The sequence below is a fragment of the Meles meles genome, chromosome 4, assembly GCF_922984935.1.
Source record: "Meles meles chromosome 4, mMelMel3.1 paternal haplotype, whole genome shotgun sequence".
In the NCBI taxonomy this organism is placed as follows: domain Eukaryota; kingdom Metazoa; phylum Chordata; class Mammalia; order Carnivora; family Mustelidae; genus Meles; species Meles meles.
Window position 1 is genome coordinate 50,251,628 of NC_060069.1, and position 20,690 is coordinate 50,272,317.

General features: G+C 36.5%; 1 protein-coding gene across 4 annotated transcripts in view; it reads right to left on the reverse strand.

Annotated features, from left to right (window-relative positions):
- The window catches only part of TP63 (tumor protein p63), a 231,791-nt gene that overhangs the window by 120,415 nt on the left and 90,686 nt on the right, over window positions 1-20,690 (reverse strand). For all 4 annotated transcript variants that reach the window (XM_046002605.1, XM_046002606.1, XM_046002607.1 and 1 more), the window contains exons 2-3: window positions 20,110-20,238; window positions 18,974-19,106 (exon numbers count right to left, since the gene is read on the reverse strand). In XM_046002605.1, coding sequence (XP_045858561.1) covers window positions 18,974-19,106; window positions 20,110-20,238 — 262 coding nt within the window. The remainder of the gene's footprint in view (window positions 1-18,973; window positions 19,107-20,109; window positions 20,239-20,690) is intronic.

The following is a 20,690-nucleotide window of genomic DNA, read 5'->3' on the forward strand; positions in this document are numbered from 1 at the left end:
TTTATCTAGAAATTTTAACGAAAGTTTAAAAAATAATTTATAACTACTTAGAATCTCTGTGACTCAAGATGTTCTTTAAAAAAGAATCACATAATAAAAATAACACTACTACGAAAAAAAAAAGCTGGATCTTAAAGCTGATAAAACATAATTTCTTTTTGTTTAAAGAATTTTTTTATTTATTTGACAGACAGAGATCACAAGTAGGCAGAGAGGCAGGCAGAGAGATAGGAAAGGAAGCAGGCTCCCCGTGGAGCAGAGAACCCGATGTGGGGCTCGATCCCAGGACCCTGGGATCATGACCTGAGCTGAAGGCAGAGGCTTAACCCACTGAGCCACTCAGGCACCCCATAATTTCTATATAAAACCACCCCTTAAGTTGTGTTTATTTAAAACAACCTATCATGTTCTATGATTGGCATAATATAAATACTAAAAAAATATTGAGCAACACTATTGTGATAATCTCTTTCTATTGACTATCTCATTTAGCTTTCGCAATAATCACATTAATCCCATTTCATAAAAGAAAAAAAACACAACCACCCTAATCTTAGACAGGGTTAGTTATTCATACACCCAGGATATTTTTAAACACACAGTTCATGTACTTAGCCCTTGGAATAAATCTCTAACAGTAAAATACTACTCGATTTGTTTTATGTGTTGGCATGTTCCATGAGATTTCGCTTTCTTGAGTTATTCCAGGAAAACTTGACATCAAAATCTAGATCTCAATATATCTATTTGAATATCACTTACATATTTTGTAAGTGAAGGAACTGAAACTAGAGAGTGTTAGTGACATGTATCAGGTCACTCAGCTAAATGATGTAGAATTCATGACCAGAATTTAGGTTCCCAAATATCCATGGTAACACCCTCATCTCTGTACAATAGCTTATTTTTGTATAGACCATACGGTCTATTGAAATGTTTGAACCAAGCATTTCTTTCTTCTTGCAATTCAGTCATAAGACAATGGCTTGGTTCTATCACCCATCAGACAATTTAGTGTCCTAGCCTCTGCAACGTAAAAGTTGCGACTCATGATTTTCCAACCATGAGCTACTCTTTAGCTGAAACTCTGGATAGATTAATAAGGCTAGTTTCTTTCTGTTCTTACAGAAGGATAATTTGAAGTTAAAACAAACTTCAAATTTTCCAAACCACAAATGAATATAGGAATTCCTTTAAAAATAAACCCAGCAACTGGGGCACCGGGATGACTCAGTGGATTAAAGCCTCTGCCTTCAGCTGGGGGTCATGATCCTGGGGTCCTGGGATCAAGCCCCGCATCCGGCTCTCTGCTCAGCAGGGAGTCTGCTTCCTCCTCTCTCTCTGCCTGCCTCTCTGCCTACTTGTGATCTCTACCTGTCAAATAAAATAAATAAAAATCTTAAAAATAAATAAATAAAAATGAAAATAAGCCCAGTAAATCAAATGCCTTTTTTATCCTTTACCATTCAGACTTTCACCAGATAAAGCAAGAAACTCAATTTCTATAACACTATCAATACCATCCCATTACCACTATATAAATTAAGAGACCAGCACACTTTTTTTTCTCAGTGAATTCAAATCACAAACTATCCTTATTTATTTAAGAACTGTATACAACCAGAATAAGAAAATACTATGTGAGTCATTACCACTCAAGGTTTTTTAGTATGACCCAGCTGAGCAACAGGGTCAGGAAAAAAAAAAAGAAAAAAAAAAAAAGAAAGTAAAAAAACCCATGGACACCTCAGTTTTTGTCTAATGCTATTATACAATGAAGACAGGTTTTTAAGTACATACCCCGTAATTTATTAAATTTCTCACAGAATATGACCTTTTATATATGTCTGTCTGAAGTCATGATTGTTACATGGTAAAATTTGTGTCAGTCCATAGTTCATATCTTTTGCTTCACGCCGTCTTATTTGTCCCTTTTAAAATGCCAGCAAGAAGAACATATACTTAATATTTTCATAAAATCTCCCTAGACTGTAAGTTGAGGGATCGACAAGGCGTGTGTGTGGTAAGCAGGAAAGATTACATCAAGAGAGCTTAATTCCTGTCACCCCAAAGACCAGATCCAACCAAGAGAAAAAGTCCTCTATTTAAAAGGTACAAGGCAACTGTTTTCCTAATTGCTCTTATTTCTGTGTTTGTGTCAAGGTGGGTGTGTGTGTGTGGGGGGGTAGGTTTGTGTGTGCATTTTTTTTTTTAAACCAAAGAAGAGATTTTTTGTGTGTAACATTTACCACCGTGTTTTGTTTTGTTTTTTTTTTTTTTTAACATGATTTATGCTTTTAGAGAGGTGCGTTTTCAGAAGAAATCTGAATGAGGACACCGTCTGTAGAAAGACATTCCAATGAACTGGTTAGGCGAGTAGTTGTTTGGAAGGAACACCGCCTCCGGGCTCATGAGGCAGATGGAGGCCGCAGTGGAGGAGTGGGGAGTAGCAGGACTCAGCCCCTTCTCCTTTCTCCAGCTCCAGACAGGGTGTATGTTCATGACTAATCTTCAGGAGCACAGTCCCTCACCGCCGACCCCACCTCCACAAAAAGCACTGAGGAAGCACTCCTTTTCTCAAAAACGAAAATGGTGCTTTTGTGTTCTCATTTTTGCAAGTCCCACCTCCCCCTTGACCTAGAGAATAGAAGGAAAGGAAACTCTTTAGGTGCCACGGCACATAGTGATGATTTAGGACAGGTTTTGTTTATGTGTGTCAAACGGGGCACATTGGTTTCTAGGTTTTCACTAATGGTTCTGGAAAATGTGTGTGTCTGTGCTGTGTTCCCATCAAAGTCACATGAAGACACAAAAGAGGTTTTGGCAAGAATTGGTGGTTTATCTGTTACTAAGGATGAAGGGATGAAGTTAGCAACCAGTCTAATGCCATGCTTTTACACAGAAGGAAAAGACTCGCAAGAGGAAGTTATTCGTCTACCAACAAAAAGCCAATTAGTGACAGCAGCATGAGGACTAGAAGCCTGGACTTCTGACTCCTAGGCCAGTGGCTTCTCACTGAACTTTCAGGACTGCTAAAGTTTGGGTGCTTTTCAAGATGGAAGAGATAGTAAATTTTCACTATAAACCCTGGTCTATCTGCCTATGCCAAAAGACCTCCAAAGAGCTTAATTTTACACGTGATGTATTAATTCTTGAATCTAAAAAACAGGGAACATACTGGAACACAGTGGTTTTCCATTTTTGATGATTCACAAAATAGTTCTTTTTTCCCTTCTTCCATAGCCTTCTTAGTTTTCTTTATACCCGATCAACTTCAAGCAGCTGAGTCGTTTCTTTTTCAAACTAAGCTATTGCTGGAAAGCACAGAAAATAACTTGGTTAAGTGGGGCGTGGACTGTATCTAATTCACTAGCAGAGGTGGTTCATGCCACTTCCCTTTGTCCAGGGCAGCCAACATCACGAAATCCATAATGCTCCACTAAAGTTCAGGTTATAGAGAAAACATCTTGATACTCAAACCCGATATCTAAAGGAGAGAGCTATTTTTAAAAGCCATATTTTAGAAGGTCATCTAAGTTCTAATTAGGTAGTAACATGCACTGGACTGAAGCATATTCAATTCCAAGACAAATCGTGTGGGTTTTATATCTAATTTTGTTTCTGATTCACTATCCTATGCCATGGGGGGGACACAACTGAGATGTTAAAGTACCCGCTCTCTTTCTATCTCTTTAAGAGGGTGTGGTGAGAAAAGCTTTGAATAACATCCATTAAGAGCTCTTCATCTTCTTGGGAGGATGATAAGTAAATACAATGAAGTAAGAACTCTGTGTGTGTGTGTGTGTGTGTGTGTGTGTGTGTGTGTGTGTGTTTTCTCCTTAATCTATAGATGAATTATATGTCTTTCCTAAACACAAAGAATAACTTTGGGGCGCCTGGGTGGCTCATTGGGTTAAGATCCCGACTCTTGGTTTTGGCTCGGGTCATGATCTCAGGGTGGTGACATCCAGCCCAGCTTTGAGCCCAACACTCAGCCGGGAGTCTACTTGAGATTTTCTCTCTCCCTCTGCCTCCTTCACCACACTTGCCCCAATGCACACACACATTCTCTCTCTCAAAATAAATAAAATCTTTAAAAAAAATCAACTTTGATAGACAAAAAAGATAAAAATGAAGCTCACATCACTGCAGGCAATGTACTTCTGAGGGGCATTCCATTCAGCTAATCTATGAAAAGGCGTTCACTCTACAAACTCTGTCTGTTTTTCTGTCTGTTTCTCTCCTACCACATGCACTCACACTGAGATGTTACCTTTTACCTGATGAAGACTCCCCCATGACCCTTCTAATCAGAAATAATCAATCCAGCTACTGCTTTTATCAGCCATTTTTTTAAATCTTTTTGTTTTTTATCTCTATTCCGTCTTTTTTTTAAATCAACATCATTCTCATTTTCTAGTTAGTAGTCTATTCACCTATTCCCTAAAGTAAAGGCACTCTCATTTTCATCTATGTTCCTACTTTAAGAGTTGGGAAGAAAAAGTAGATAATGAACCAGTCCTTATCTGAAAAGAATAGTCTCATAGAGAGACCCAATCTCTTAATCCTAACACACCTACTTCTCTTAACACTAAGCACATGACACTGAAGAGTTTGAGGTCATATGCACCAGCAGGTACCTCCCCACCTCCAGCCACCATCCTCTAGTTGTCCACATTCTGAATCCTATAAGCAGTTCACCAAGACCACCAGGTTAGAATGTATCCCTGTTTTCCTTGGCCTGACCCCAATTCAACTATTTGTCTATTCCTCCTCTTCCCTGTTGGCTTCCAGCCAAATCAAATTGACCTTCCTTCCTTTTGATACACAATTTATCGAAATCATTTATACATTTAACTCAAGGGGTCTCAAACTGATAGTCACATTACGTGCTATGAGTCCAGGGAACTTAGGATAATAATAATAATTTGCATTACTCTAAGTGAAGCAAATATTCTCCAGTTCTTATTTATCATCATTTCCTGTTCTCCTGCATTGAATGCTTCCCACATGTATGCTTGTTCCTTAACTCAGATAATTCTCACAGTCTAAAATTACCTTCTCTTTCTCCTCTTTCACATGGCCAGTATGTTTCCTAAGCTTTTACACAGACATGATTATCAGAAGTCTTGCTGAAGTTTTGTCTGTATTCCCCTCTGGTGCCTACCACTTTCTATCTTGATAAGAATTGTTTGCGTCTCCTGTCTGGTAATAAATCGTGAGGTCCTTAGGTATTGAACATACTCTTTACTTATTCATTCATTCCTCAGAATGTCTCAGGCATAGAAAGCAGCAAATGTTGGCTAGGTGCAGGATCACTGAGTTGCTTAATGCCTAAAAGTTATGATTCTTTTAGAGTATGATGTGAATACTGTTCCCAAAGTTGTAAAGCCCAGCTGTCATTGCAGATGACTAAATTGGTCCATTGTCCAACACGGATACTCATTTTGTTGTCTTGTTTATCTCTCAGTAGATAAGCAACAAATATTTTCTTGGATATGATCATTTAGATCAACTATAATCTAGTTCACTAAGTTCATAACTGCTCCCCCACTGACTTTAAGTTAGATGTAGTAACAGACTTAGCCCTTTTATTTAAACATTATGCCTTTAGCAGAGTATCTTGAACTTAGTAAATAATTAGCAAATCCTTGTTGAATTGACAAGAATACAAGCTTGAAATTTTAGTTTTTTGGCCAGGGAAAAGATTCTTATGAACCTACAATTTAAGGGAAAACCAGGTATGAGAATTTGTTTGGCAATGCATACTGATAAAGATATGAAGCCAACCACTTAATAAATACATTTAATTACTTTTTCTAAACTGTTACAATCTACTTTTTTAATTTCTCAGTGGCATAACCCAGTAGAACTTTCCACATGTTTTAAGATGAGTCACAGCTAAAATGTCTACTTTAAAATAGAGACTGGCCTAGAAGTTTCTTCTCTGTCATTATGGCTCTGTCCCCTTGGGCAAGTCACTCTGAACTCAGAACCTGAGTTTCTTAGCCTATAAAAATACGTATGTTAAAACACTGGATTGCACCAGTGTTTCTCCAACATCAGAATCACCTGGAGGGCTTATTGAAAGATTGTTGCCCTCCTTCTAGTTTCTGATTGAGCAGATCTGGAGTGGAACCCAAACTATTTGCATCTTTTAAAGTTCCTGATGGTGTTGGCTAGAGACCACATTTTGAGAAACACTGAACTAAACTAAACCACTAAACTAAACTAAGCCCAGGGATATAAGGGTATCCAATTCCAAAGTTTGGGCTCTGGCGTAGAGAATATTTTATTATGTTAAATTACTGAATGACACCCAAATAAGTGAAATAAAATACTATTTAGTAATTAAAGTGAAAATGTTTTCTGTGAGTTCTATGAGACTGATGGATGCCAGAGTATAAGAGTATTTAAAAGAAATCTGCTTCAAAATTTGACTTAATTTGAAGAAAACTCAACTCTGTATAGTTTCAAATGGGGGGGGTCTTAATGGATTTTATAGAATACTAGTGTATCTTCAAATATTACCTTCTTTTTTTGAAATATAAAAATATAAATCCATGCAAATATTGCTTTTTTCTGCATCAGCAATTGCTCCTAATTTCCTGTTTCCAGATTTATCATATTATAAAAGTAAGAATAATGACCATCACCACTGAGAGCTGACCTCATACAAGATGTTGTCACCTGCTTGACATGTTGTGTCTCAATATGCTAAAAAGCTTTTCTCTGGTATGTCACCAATCTCATCATCCTCATTTTGCAAGTGGGTAAACTGAAGCTCAGAAACATACCAGGATTTAGCCAAGGTCATCCAAGTATTGAATAAGAGATCTGAATTCAAACACAGACAGCAAGCTACTCCAGAGCCTGAGCTCATCAACGCTATCTCTAATAGGAAAGGGAAAGGCAGGTCTACAAATCCAGAAAGTTGGGTTTAATCCATAGTCAACCATAAACTCTAGTGGAAACACTGGAGAATTCCACCCTATATTAGATAGAATAGAATTCCATCTATTAAAGGAAGGTTAGAGTAGAACTGTATCATGTCTACAATTGTAGTCCTAAGTCTACTATTCTAGAATTTTCCAAGCTTTACAGCTTAAACAATATTAAATAAACTGGTCACTGAAGGAATGAACAGGTGACTCACAGCATATTACTTCAAACAAATCAGATTCTCTCTAAATCAGCATGCTAGGATTTCAGACTCTTCGGTTTTTAAGAGGATGTAAGGTCAGAATCAGCAACTGTGTTTCTGCTGAAATCCCTTTCTGTTTATCTGCCCTCTTCAACTTTGTCATTCTGAATGCATACACACTAAGCACAGTGTCTTAAGTCACATTGCTGAGGTTACACCAAAGACAGGTGTTAGGGGAACTATTTCCCTAGGGCTATCATTTCCAACTCTCCCTCCTCAAAAACAGAGGGAGGGGATAGAAGGAAAAGGGTTTCTTTTCAGATTAAACACAGCAACTGCAAACACCTTCCCCTAGGCAATAAATTCTCTGCCAGTGCGTGCTGCAGTTTACCCAAACACCAAAGCAAAAAGCAAACAGCCCCTTTTGTAAGGGAGGAGCTGTCACCTGTCAAATGATGTTTGTGAATTTCTAGAGAAAAAAAGAAAGAAAGAAAGAAAACCCTTTCCCTTATTTTATTAAGCAGACTGTTTGTTCAAGGTTTGAAATGCATACTTGCGTTTAAGGTAAAAGTCCCTGGCTTGGCAATCTTGAACAAAGTGGTGCCTTCTGATTGGCTACACTGCACAAAGAACAGAACAGGAAAACAGTCTGCTCTTCTGGGGACACCTGAACTCAATCTAATCAGAGTGGATACTGGGCCATCTCAGAAGCAACATAAGTAACTACAAACCCATCTTCCAAAAGTTGGAGGGCTTTTTCTATACAGAATATATTGTTTCATTTGTTTTCATAGAACTGATAAACAAAAGCTTATTTGGTACAAATTACAGTTGAATGATTATTTTAATGGTAGTAGCCAAGGAGTAAGGGTAGTAAAGACCCTAAGAGCAAGGGTTAAGAAGTGCTGCACAGAAAAGCAGAAAGTGTTATGCGCATCCCCATGTTCAGGGCTAACCCTAGGAAATATACATTATTTCCTAGGAAATAAATATGGAAATATATATGGAGATTAAATATATATATATGTATATTCTGTGTACTCTTCTTTCTTCACCCCTCACCCCAACCTGGTGAGGCCCGCTTACCCCACCCAGAGATGCTCCATTCTCCAAGATGTCTTCCTCATTTCTAGTCAAAACTACCATCCCTTCCAGAGTGTAATCAAAGGTATAGAAAGAGGAACTGTTTCACCTCTATGTGCAAATGACTAGAATCTCCTTTAGTCTCCTAGATGTATTTGCATTTTTAAAGAGATAGTTTAACCAAAATTGATTCAAGTTTATAGACACTTCCACACAGTTGTATGAGTATAAATTGAAAAGAAAACAAACCCATGAAAAGAAGTTTGATAATAAGTATCAGTAACACTGGTGTTCGTACAATCTTACTCAATAGTCACACTTCTAAGCATCTAGTGCAAGAAAATATTCTTTATATAAATATTCTTCTTAAAAAAATCTGAGTAAAGTAACAGTTAAATAAATCATTATATATCTGTGTAATGACATAACATAGCAATTAAAGTTGTCGTGAAGACTTGTCAATAAGAAAAATATGTTCATCATTGAATGCAAAAAAAGAAGTAGATTATAAATTTATATATGACATGATCCAAATGCACTTTATAAAATCTGTTTCTTCAAGGAAAAAACTAGAAAAAAAAAACAACCAATAGTTTTACAACCGTTATCACTAAGTAGAGATTACATATGCTTTTGATACTAACTTTTAAATTTCTTTTTCATTAGTATGCATTACTTTTATAATCAGAGCAATTTATTAATTTGCATTTCATCATGAAAAGTAATATATATTTACCTACTCAGAGTTCTTATTAAGAAAATAGATTAGTGGGGGGCGCCTGGGTGGCTCAGTGGGTTAAAGCCTCTGCCTTCGGCTCAGGTCATGATCCCAGAGTCCTGGGATCAAGCCCTGCATCGGGCTCTCTGCTCAGCAGGGAGCCTGCTTCCCCCCTCTCTCTCTCTGCTTGCCTCTCTACTTGTGATCTCTGTCTGTCAAGTCAAATAAATAAATAAAATCTTTAAAAAAAAAAAAAGAAAGAAAGAAAATAGATGAGTGATAATAAAAATAATTTTTAAATGACTACACTTTTATATGCCAGGAACTTTGAATGAAAACAAATCAGATAATGAAACAAACCACTGCAATTCTCTGAGGCCAGTGATAGGCATTATTGTCTATCCATAAAAATGAAGAAAGAGCAGCTCATAGAGATAATCAAGTTCACACAGCTTAAACTGGTAATGACAGAATTCCAACCACAGTGTATCTGGCTATAAGTCTTATGTCAGAATTCTAAAGTAATATTAAACTGTAAAACCCTGTTACATAGAATATAGTCATCAAAGTAAAAACAAGAAAAATGAAACAACTTTTTTTGAGTCTCCCTACACTGAACTGTTGAGTTTTTCTGGAAGACCTAATAAGGAGAAAGTAGAGATGGGAGAGAAAAAGGACTCTTGAAAAGGAATGAGAGATTGTGTGGGAGGAACAAAAGAGCTTAGTAGTGGAGATGTGAGGGTGGCTCTGGAAGCCTAAGGGAGAGACCAAGTAGGAAGAGAAGGGAAGGGAAACAGAGATGCCTTCCTTCAAGGGAGCTCTTGATATTGGTACCAGACTTATAGTTGGCAGACTTTATGCATTTCAGATGCCTGGGAGACCAAGAACATACAGAAAATAATTGTTGTTTATATGACATATCAAGGATCATACCCCTTCCACATTTTGAGGCAGGAGGAGGCATGTAGGAAGGGAAATTGAGAATTTCTGAGTGACTCATACAGCATTGCTGTTAACCAGTCCCTTGTAGGGGTGCCTGGGTGGCTCAGTGGGTTAAAGCCTCTGCCTTCGGCTCAGGTCATGATCCCAGGGTCCTGGGATCGAGCCCCGCATCGGGCTCTCCACTCAGCAGGGAGCCTGCTTTCCTCTCTCCCTCTCTCTCTGCCTACTTGTGATCTCTCTCTCTGTCAAATAAATAAATAAAATCTTAAAAAAAACAAACAAACAGTCCCTTGTAGCCTGACTAGAATGAATTACTGAAGAATACTTTGTTCACAGAGTATGTGCTTCATATATATATATATATATATGAAGAATGAAATTTATCAGATGAAGACAAAACAATTGGCATATCAAAAACCATTTTGGCACAATCCTACAATTTTAGAAAACATCTATAGATGTGGCTCAAATTGAGTTACAGTGAGTTAGTGTGTGTGTCTGCATGTGTGCATGTGTGTATGTGAGTGTGTGTGTGTGTGTGTGTGTGTAGGCAGAAAGGGAGAAAAATTGGTGGAGTTTATGGAGGAAATGTTTATAAATTTATGTTTAATAAAAATTCCACAAACTAGAGCTCTGACATGGCTTATGATCTGCTTAGAAAATAGAAGTATTTATTGCTCTTTGAAAAAAATCATTCTGATGAGCAAAACTGTACATGGGATTCTTGTTCTTCTGGACAGTATTCAGTCAGAATTGTAACTATAGTATGAAGGAAGAACAATATCAATCATAAATACCCTATTCAATAAAATACACTTATTCTCTTGAGTTTTTTAAAAATATATTCGACAGTTGAAAACAAAAATTATAACATTGTCTGATGGAGTGTTCAATGTACACAGATGTAATATATATGAAAACTACAACATCGTGGGGGAGGATTATGCAGCCAATATTGTGGCAAGTGTTCCACATTCCATTTGAAGTGGTAAAATATTGATTCATAATAGACTGAGAAATTATGCATATGACAATCCCTAGAGAAACAATTAAAAAATATGCAAAGAAATACAGCCAAAACCAAGATAGAATAATTAAAAGGAAATACTAAATATAGGTGAAGTGATCTAAATAGTGGCAGAGAAAAGGAAAACAAAAGAGCAATGGAGAGAACAAATGCACAAAATACAAATGGTATATATTATATACGTATATATATATTCACACATGTAAATGATACAAATACATCAATTAATAGAGATTGCCAAAATGGATAAAAAGTGACAAACTATACATTGTAGAAGCAACTCACCTTGAATATAATGATAAATACAGGTTAAAAGTAAAAGGATGAAGAAAAGATCTATCATGAAAATATTACTCAAAAGTTAGATTGGCTACATTAATATAAAAACAAAGTAGGGGCACCTGGGTGGCTCAGTGCGTTAAGCCTCTGCCTTCCGCTCAGGTCATGATCTCAGATTCTTGGGATCGAGCCCCACATCAGGGTCTCTGCTCAGCAGGGGAACTGCTTCTCCCCCTCTCTCTCTGCCTGCCTCTCTGCCTACCTGTGATCTCTGTCTGTCAACTAAATAAATAAAATCTCAACAAAATAAAAAGTATACTTCAGAATGAAGTATATCACAAGGAATAAAGAGAAATATATAATGGCAAAAAGATCAATTCACCAGGAAGATAAAAACAATACACCCCAAAATAGAGTTTCAATATATATGAAGCAACAACAGACAGACTTGAAAGGAGAAAGAGAAAAATCCATAATTGGAGTTAAGGACTTCAATATTCATCTCTCAATAATCAATAGAACGAGTAGACTGAAAATAAGCCAGGATAGAGAAGAACTGCATAATATCATCAACCAATGGGCCCTAATTGACATTTTTAGAACACTCCAGCCCCAAAAACATCATTCACAGTCTTTTTAAGTGCCCACAGGACATTCATCAACATAAACTATATCTTGACTCATGAAATAAACTCATGAAATAAATAAAAAATTTTGAAAATTTGAAATCATACAGAATCTGTTTTCTGATCATAATAGAATTATATTAGAATGCAGTAATGGAAAGATAACAGACAACACTGGAATACTTGGAAATTAAACATGCTTGTAAATACACACAGATAGAAAAGAAAGCCTTAAGAGAAATCAGAAAATATTTTAAACTGAACAATATAAAAATACAACATAGCAACATGCAGGGGATGCTACTAAAGCAGTCTTTCATGGGAAATTTATAAATGTAAATATTAACATTAGAAGACAAGAAAGATCCCAATGCAATAATCTAAATTTTCAATTTAAGAAACTTTAAAAAGAAGAGCAAAATAAACCCAAAGGAGCAGAAGAAAATAAGACCGGAAATAATAAAGTTGAAAACAGAAAGACAATAGTGAAAAACAGGGAAACCAAAAAGCTCAGTTGTCTTTATGAAAGATCAATACAATTTATAAATCCCTAGTGAGACTGATAGAGAAAAAGAGAGGACACAAGTTACCAATATCAGAAATCAAACAGGAAGATATTACAGATCCCACAGACATTAAAAGAGTAGTAAGGGAATACTACAAACAATTCTCCATATAAAAATTCAGAACTTTGATGCAATCAACAAATTCCTTACAAATCACTATTTTTTAAAAAAAAAAGATTTACTTATTGATTTTAGAGAGTGAGACAAAGCGCTCATGCGCATCCATGGGTGGGAGAGGCAGAGGAAGAAGGAGAGGGAAACTCAAGCAGACTCCATGCTGAATGTGGAGTCCCATGTGGGGCTCAATCTCACAGCTGTGAGATCATGGTGGTGAGATCACAACCTTAGCTGAAGCCAAGGGATGGGCACTTAACCTACTGCACCACCCAGGTAGGTGCCCCTACAAACCACTATTTATGAAAACCTGCCCAAGATAAAATAAATCATCTCAATAGTTCTGTAACAATTAACAGAACTGAACTTATAATTAAAGAGCTTTCCAAAAAGAAATAACCAGGCCCAGATGGTTTCATTAGCAAATTCTTCCAAACATTTCATAAGAAATATCAATTCTACATAATCTTTCCCTGAACATAAAGATACCTCACACAAAGCACAAACACAGAAATCACCCTGAGGTTCATGAACAATAAAACTGGCAAAATGAAAATGACCATGCTTCATAATTGCTAATACCAGCTCTCAATGGTGAGCTTAACCCTCATTTGCTTTAAACTATAGTTTCTTTCCTATCTGAGTCCAAACTTTCAAAGCCTACAAAATTCTACCTGGTCTTATCATTTTATAGATATGATAAACACTGCTACAATGAAGTCTTCATTTCTGTATATGTGTGTCTGTGTGTGTGTGTGTGTGTGTGTGTACATATGTCAGTATGTGTGTGTGAGTGTATGTACTTATTTACATATTTTAAATTGTTTGTGAAGAAAATTCCTAGAAGTGGTACATACCTTTAGGTACCTAAGGATGAAGTGTAAGGACCTTTAAAATTAAATAAATTAGGAGGGCAAATTGTCCTCCAACTACTTCAATTTATATTTCTTCCCAAAGTGAATAGATTTTGTTTCCCAACATTTTCATCAGCACTGGATATTATCAATCATTTAAATCTTTGCTGACCAGGTTGATGATAGTCTATGACACAATCTGTAATGATAACCAATGAAACTCATTGTTGGAATTCACAATATTTTTTATTAGAGAGATCAAATATTCTATGTCTGTTAAACATCTGTAAATTACTTAGACTCTTTGCCAAAGAGCAGAGCTTCATCTTTCTCTTATTAATTTTTAAATATTTAGTTTATTAGGGCCACTAAACCTTTGCCATGTGTTATAAATTTTTCAGATTTGGAATTTGTCCTTCTTTCTATAGAAATTTCTCCTTCACCAAATGTTTGAATCTTCTCTTTTAAAACTTCTGCATGTTACCTTATAGTTCTTTTAAATAAATTGTTTTCATAATAGTTATCAAAACATGGACCTCTTTTCCTTTCCATGTTTTGATCAATTTGACTCCTATTTCAAGGTCTAAATAAAAATCACCTTCTCTATGACATTTTGCCAGTCTCTGTCAGGCACAGTAAATCATTTCTTCTTTTGTGTGTGGCTTTAAAAATACATACATATGAATAATTTTGTACACATTGGCTCATTTGCTGTATTACGGTGTTCTCAAAGCTGCACACTGTGATTTATCCATCTGTATCACAAAGAACATAGCATTCAGTAAGTACTAAGGAAATGCTCGTGACTAGATCTAGTATATATACTTGAAATCTTAGAGGAATCTTGGATCATTTAAGATATAGGGCAGTATGCTTGTTGCTGTGGCCTAGGCTTTTTCAAAACACAAACACACTATCTGCTCTTGGGAAATGCAGAGTTGAAGAGGTAAAGACTCTTCGTGTATATCTGGGATGCTACAATAAGAATTTATGAAAATGGATGGTTTTAGATAATTGCCACTCAAATCATGAGGGAAAAACCCAATTCGACTAAATAGGGCTTCCTTTAAAGCACCAAGAACGAATAAAAATGCAAAAATAAAAGTTACGTAGTTTCCATCAATCATTCCAGGAGAACATTTAAGTGTTGAAGCCCTTATCTCCCTGTTGAAGATATGGCAGGCATGTTTAGACAGTTTGTAAATAAGGCAAGGCTGAGATTTAAAGGAAATATTAGTAGAATCAAAAGCCAACAGGATCTTGGAAACACAGACTAAATTATGAAAAAATTTTGAGAAGAAACCTCATTCACTTTCATCTTCTAATTCAATGTAGTTCATTTTTCAGTGATATTAAAATCATTCTAACGAAGAAGGCGTATACATTCTCTGCAATTCAAATTTCCTTTGTTAATAATCAGAGCAAAACATTATGATTCCATTTCATGACTAATTACTAAGGTAAAGGTTGTATGAAAAACATCAATAAAAATGGGATGTCATTCTCAATTTCAAGATTTCTGTCCTTAATAATCTGACATGTTGTTTCATGTCCACAGATTCATATTTCTTACATAGTGAGAACATGCCTGGCGGGGATCCCAAATTTTTAAGATATTATATGCAAAAGGAAAGTAATTTATGTGCAGTTTTAGAACTATTTAGCAATGAACCTATACATAAGAAAAGTGAAAATATGCTACCAAGTATCAACAGCCACCTGTTGGAAGAACTAGGAATCTAAGCGGATCCCAGTTCTTACTTTCCAAACCAGAATACTAGTTACAGGATCCGGAGCATGTCCCACATTTTGCAACTCCTGTTGCTGAGGAGACTGTCACTGTTACATATTCCCATCTCTGTTTCTTCCACATGTGGACATAGACAAGGGAAGACACAGGATTCATACAGAACTATCACTTACTAGCAATACCTCACTTCTTTGCATATTAAAAACAGAACAGCCACAGAGAGGCAAGCTTATGCCATCAAGTTCCTTCTCCCTCAACTTGTAGCTTTCTTTCAATATCATTGTTCCTAAGTGACCCATCACTGGAAAGAAAAAAAATCGCATTTCACTTTGTTTTCCAGCTTTTTCGGCATCATCTCAATCCCTTATTCTTTTCAATGTTTCTGGGTCTTATTTCCTGACTTTGTGTTACCTTCAGTTTAAGCTGGTAAACAATTTCCAGCTTGAAGGTGCTAATAAGTGATGAGACAATTGTTTTATCATCCATCATTACTGATGGTGACCTGTGCCTCTTCAGAGGAGACAGTGTTGAGACTCTACTATAGGACTCTCTCAGGGGGAGAGGAGTGGTTTCTCCACTTGGGCATCCCTAATGCTCACGGAACAGAGAGGTACTTAACAAGAAGTAGAGCTCAAGTTCCTCTCCAGTATCCTGGAGGAAAATGAGAGAAGACGAGATAGAGCCGAGTAGTATGGGTAGGATTCTGACACTGCTGTTGTGTACACATGTCATCCTAGAAAAGTTCCTTAACCTTTTTTTTTTTTGCCTTTGACTTATTAATTTATAAAGGAACAATAACAATTTCTACCTCACACAGTGATTGGTAAGATTAAATAAAAGATCAGACATGTTAACCACCACCAAATATTGATGCTTAAGAAAAAGTTGTTTCCAAAAATTTGTAGTTTAGAATTCTAACGGGAGAATCAGGAATCAACTTCAAATTGAACATGCTCTGTTTTAATCAGGTCAGCCCTCCTAGTGGCATTATTAAAAATTTATTTCAAAGAATCATTATCAAGTGTGTATGTGTGTGTAATAATTGACACTCAGGAGAAGTTGGTTGCCAATGGATAATCCTTTTAAATAGCAGTATTTCTTAAATAACGATAACCTCCAACCCATAGAGCAGTGCAGTCTTAGCTAGACACCTATCATGAGGGCAATGACATCTATGTATTTTCTTGACTTATTTTCTCCCCTTCTTCATTCTTTCCTTTTCTAACACCATTGTAGAGTTTCCAAGACTCTCATTCAGATACTCCACTAGGATTTCTCTAAAGTTTCCTTTAGCTGATTTATAAAAGCACCAAAATGGACTTTAAATGACTGAAGTTTGTTTTTTTGTTTTTTTTTTTTTTCCAAATAGCAAATCTGGATACTTTCTAACAGAATTGAGAAAACAGTGGAAGTAAAGTACCTAACCAGCATAACTTTTTCCACACCGACAGACCATAGTTACATGGGAAGGAACATGAGAGGCAGAGGGGACAGGAAGTTTTGCTGCTATGAATGTTTAAGAAGAGAACAGTCCCCTGACTGGAAATATTCTAGAACTGTGCTCCCCCAAAACTAAGCACATGTGGTCATTTCAATTTAATTAACTAAAGTTAAAATTAAATTCCTCAGTTGCACTAGTCACATTTCAAATGCCCAAAGGATACATGTGGCTAATGACTACTGCATTGAACAGTACAGAAGAGAGAACATTTACATCACTGAAAGAAAGTTCTCTTGGACAGGACTGCTTGAAAGAGAGTTTTAGGTAACTTGCAAGTCTCATTTCACAGGACTTCAAATTTTCCTGAGGGTCTATTATGTGACAGCTACTGTAACAAATGCTGAGTGGGACAAAATATAGTCCCTGTCCCCTTGAGACACAGGGAAATAAGCAATTATAATGTTGTACAATAAGTAATAGGACTAATGATAGACCCAGGTTGCTTTAGAGGAATGGTCTCTAAGTCAAACTTGTGGCAAAAAGAGATATGGAAGTTTTCCCAGAGAAGATAGGATAAACTAGTTGTTGAGGGATAGATAGAAGTTGGATAGAGGGGGAAAACAAAGCAAAAATAAACATAAAAACAAACAAAAAAGCAAGATGTCTAAGGAGAAAATTTCTAATTTAAAAAAATAAGAAACAGAACGGCACATTTAGAAACCACATGCTTCAGTATGTGAACATGTGTGAAATAAGAGTAGAAAACTGAAATTAAAAGGCTTGAGTCTCCACTCAAGCTTGGTATAAATTCACTTGGTTTTATGAGTTCAGGAATCAGAACAGAAAATTGCTGGAGAGAATATCTAAAGAAAGATTTGCCTAGGCTTGTGCTACTATCAAGAGGTGATATTATTAAGTGAATTAGAGATATCCTAATTTCAAAATCACTGTCAAATCAAAATTTATCCCTACTTAGGTTTAATTGTAATACATTCCAAAGCCTTGAGTGACCTGCCCCTTGGATTTATTCATCTTTCACTAGCTCTAATCTGAGAACTGTATCAGTATTAGAATGGAAGGGTCCACTGACAAATAGTTATTTTCCTTTCATCAACTTAGTGGCAAAACATCAGTGTATTTATAAAATTACAATTTTATATTTTTGGTTGTTTCCTCTTCCCTTTCCTGACACAACTTCTCCCAATATTTAAAAAAAGAAGAAGAAGAAGAAGAAGAAGAAGAAGAAGAAGAAGAAGAAGAAGAAGAAGAAGAAAGAAAGAAAAAAAAAAGTACAATCCAGATTAAAAAAAAATATATATATATATATATATAGTGGAAAATTATAATAAAATCTTCTACCAGAAAAGAAAGGCAAGGTATTTTGAAGGGGATCTCCAAAATCATTTCCACATGTGATCTATGAAATCCCCTTTGTTTTCTAGAAGGTTTTGTTTGTTTGGGGTGTGGGTGTGTGTGTGTGTGTGTGTGTGTGTGTGTGTTTTACAGAAAAAGCAGCAGGATTTGTATGGTGAATGAATAATAATTTTTTAAAAATAAGACAAAAAGCCCCTAGCACTATGTATTACACAAATACAGAAAATTTCATCTAAACATTTCAGAAAAGTATTTTATTATTATTAATCCATTACACTCCTGGTTTACCCCTTTTACAGATGAGAAACTGAAGCCTAAGGTCATAAGTGACTCAGTGGAAAAGTACTCCCTCCCCTCAAAATACTATTTCATGTATTACTTACCTTCTTTCCCCTTATTCTATTGCTAGGTACTCAAATCTGTACCTAGATTCACACTGAATTTACTTCCTCCTTCTTTATTTAAGAAGGATAGTTCCATGAAAGAGGCAGTCTGCTATAGTCTAGATAGAATTTGGATAGAATTCAGATCTAGACTGTGGTTCTGACTCTAACTCGACATCCTGTAAAACCCTGGAGTGGTACCACCTTCTCCAAATTGGGATAGATATAAGGAAAAACTCGTAAAGGACTGGGCACCTGGGTGGCTCAGTCATTGGGTGTCTGCCTTCGGGTCAGGTCATGATCCCAGGGTCCTGGGATCGAGCCCTGCTTCGGGAAGCCTGCTCCCCCACGACCCCCACTTGTGTTCCTGCTCTCGCTGTCTCTCTCTCTGTCACATAAATAAATAAAATCTTAAAAAAAAAAAAAGAATGTAAAGAATTATTCCCAACCCACCTTCACCACACCAGTGGAAGCATGTGCTATAAGAAGAGTCGAGGAAGATACAAAATCCACAAACACTTAAGTTTCTCTCTGCTCACCACCTTGATTCTCTGCCCGCTGGCCTTGCCCATTCAGGGCCATCTGCCTTTTCATATGCCATGAAATACACAGATTTCACAGACATGTGGATGGGATGGCCCACAGATTAGAGGAGAAATTCCTGCCACTCACCCACATGGGGTCACTGAGGTCCGAGTCCTGCATGCGGATACAGTCCATGCTAATCTCAATCTTGTTTCTTGTACCATTTTCTGATGGCTCATCCACAAAGTTCAAGTCAATGGGCTGAACAGAACATATGGGCCTACCACAAAGGACAAACGAAAGTGTGTTAGGCAAGGAATGGGACTAAATAAAACACAAGCACCTGGGTGGTAACAAGGAGCTCTCTCTGTTTCAAAGTTCGCAAGGCTCATTTGTTGGAGTCAGAGACTCTAGGTTCACTTCGTGGCTCAACAACATGCCAAAAGAGTCATCTCAGGTGGTTCAAGTCCTATTTGTACAGTGGGAATCATGATCCCTCACCTTGTCAGAGAATTGCTGGGTGGAACATGGGAGAGAAAGGATGCATCAGGAAATGAGTATTTTAAACCCTATCCTTTAGGGTATGAAGTACTCTGATACTCTTATCCTCCTCTGATTTTACTTACTTATCCAAACCAAATCTTAATAAAGGAGAAAATAATCATTTTCCTAGCAAGGCATAAATGACCAACAAAATTTAATATTTTACCTTCCCAGTGGGTATTTCTGTTGAAACAGCAAATAAGAAATTTTAAGCCAAAGGAACAGATTTGGGGTATCAACGAAGTCACTGGAGAAGTTATTTGAGTTAGGCAGGACAGCCCCCAACTTTCATTAATTTAAATTCAATTAATTAACATATAATGTCTTATTAGTTTCAGAGGTAGAATTCAGTGATTCATCAATTGCATATAATACCCAGTACTCCTTACATTATATGCCCTCCTTAATGCCCATCACCCAGTTACCCTACTTCCTGATCCCCCACCCTTCCAGCAGCACTCAGTTTGTTTCCTATGATCAAGAGTCTCTTATGGTTTGCGGAGAGCCCCTCTGATACTCCAAAATTATACCACCTTGGAATAATGATCTTTTGGTGTAAACCGAATAAACCTCTACTGAATTTTAAACCTAGAAATACTATTGGAGGAAATGAATTTTTCCAACAATAGTGACTGAATTTTATCAATTTTAAAAACATGCCCTAGTAAGCAATATTTTTATACTCTCTACCTATTTACAGTAATTCAAGTACAACATATTTTGGCTTCTTTGATACTCACTGTTCCAGAAAATCCCAGATATGCTGGAAGACCTCTGGACTGAGGAATTCATTTGTCTGTGTGCTCTGTGACATAGTGGATCGGTAATAACTTTCTTTCCAAGAGAAATGAGCTGGGGTTTCTACAAACCTTAAAAGGACAAAAAGGAAATTAGAATTATAGTTTCTGTATTTAGGATATTGAATAGTAAAACTAAATCATACTTAATCGAGAAATCACAGGTGAATTTTCAAAATCATGCAGTCATATAAAGCAAATTTCAGAAAGTTGCATGGTTGGTGTTTTGTTGGGCAGTGTCAGGGATCCCTGGCCATAAAGTCGGATAATCACATTCTCTATCAAATTCTTTTGTAACTAATAATGCTGTTAAACTCTACACTTCCACTACCCAGGATCTATGTTCTGAAGATTTCAGAAAGAAAATAAACATTCCCTCATTAAGTCTGACAACCAGGGTGACCTATTATTAAATCTGGAGGAAAGGTTTATAATCATATCAGTTTATGGGCAAAGTGGTTACACCAGTTCAGGGAAGACAATCGGATGCTAGCAGAAGTAGGGATGGAGAAAGTGCGGACAAA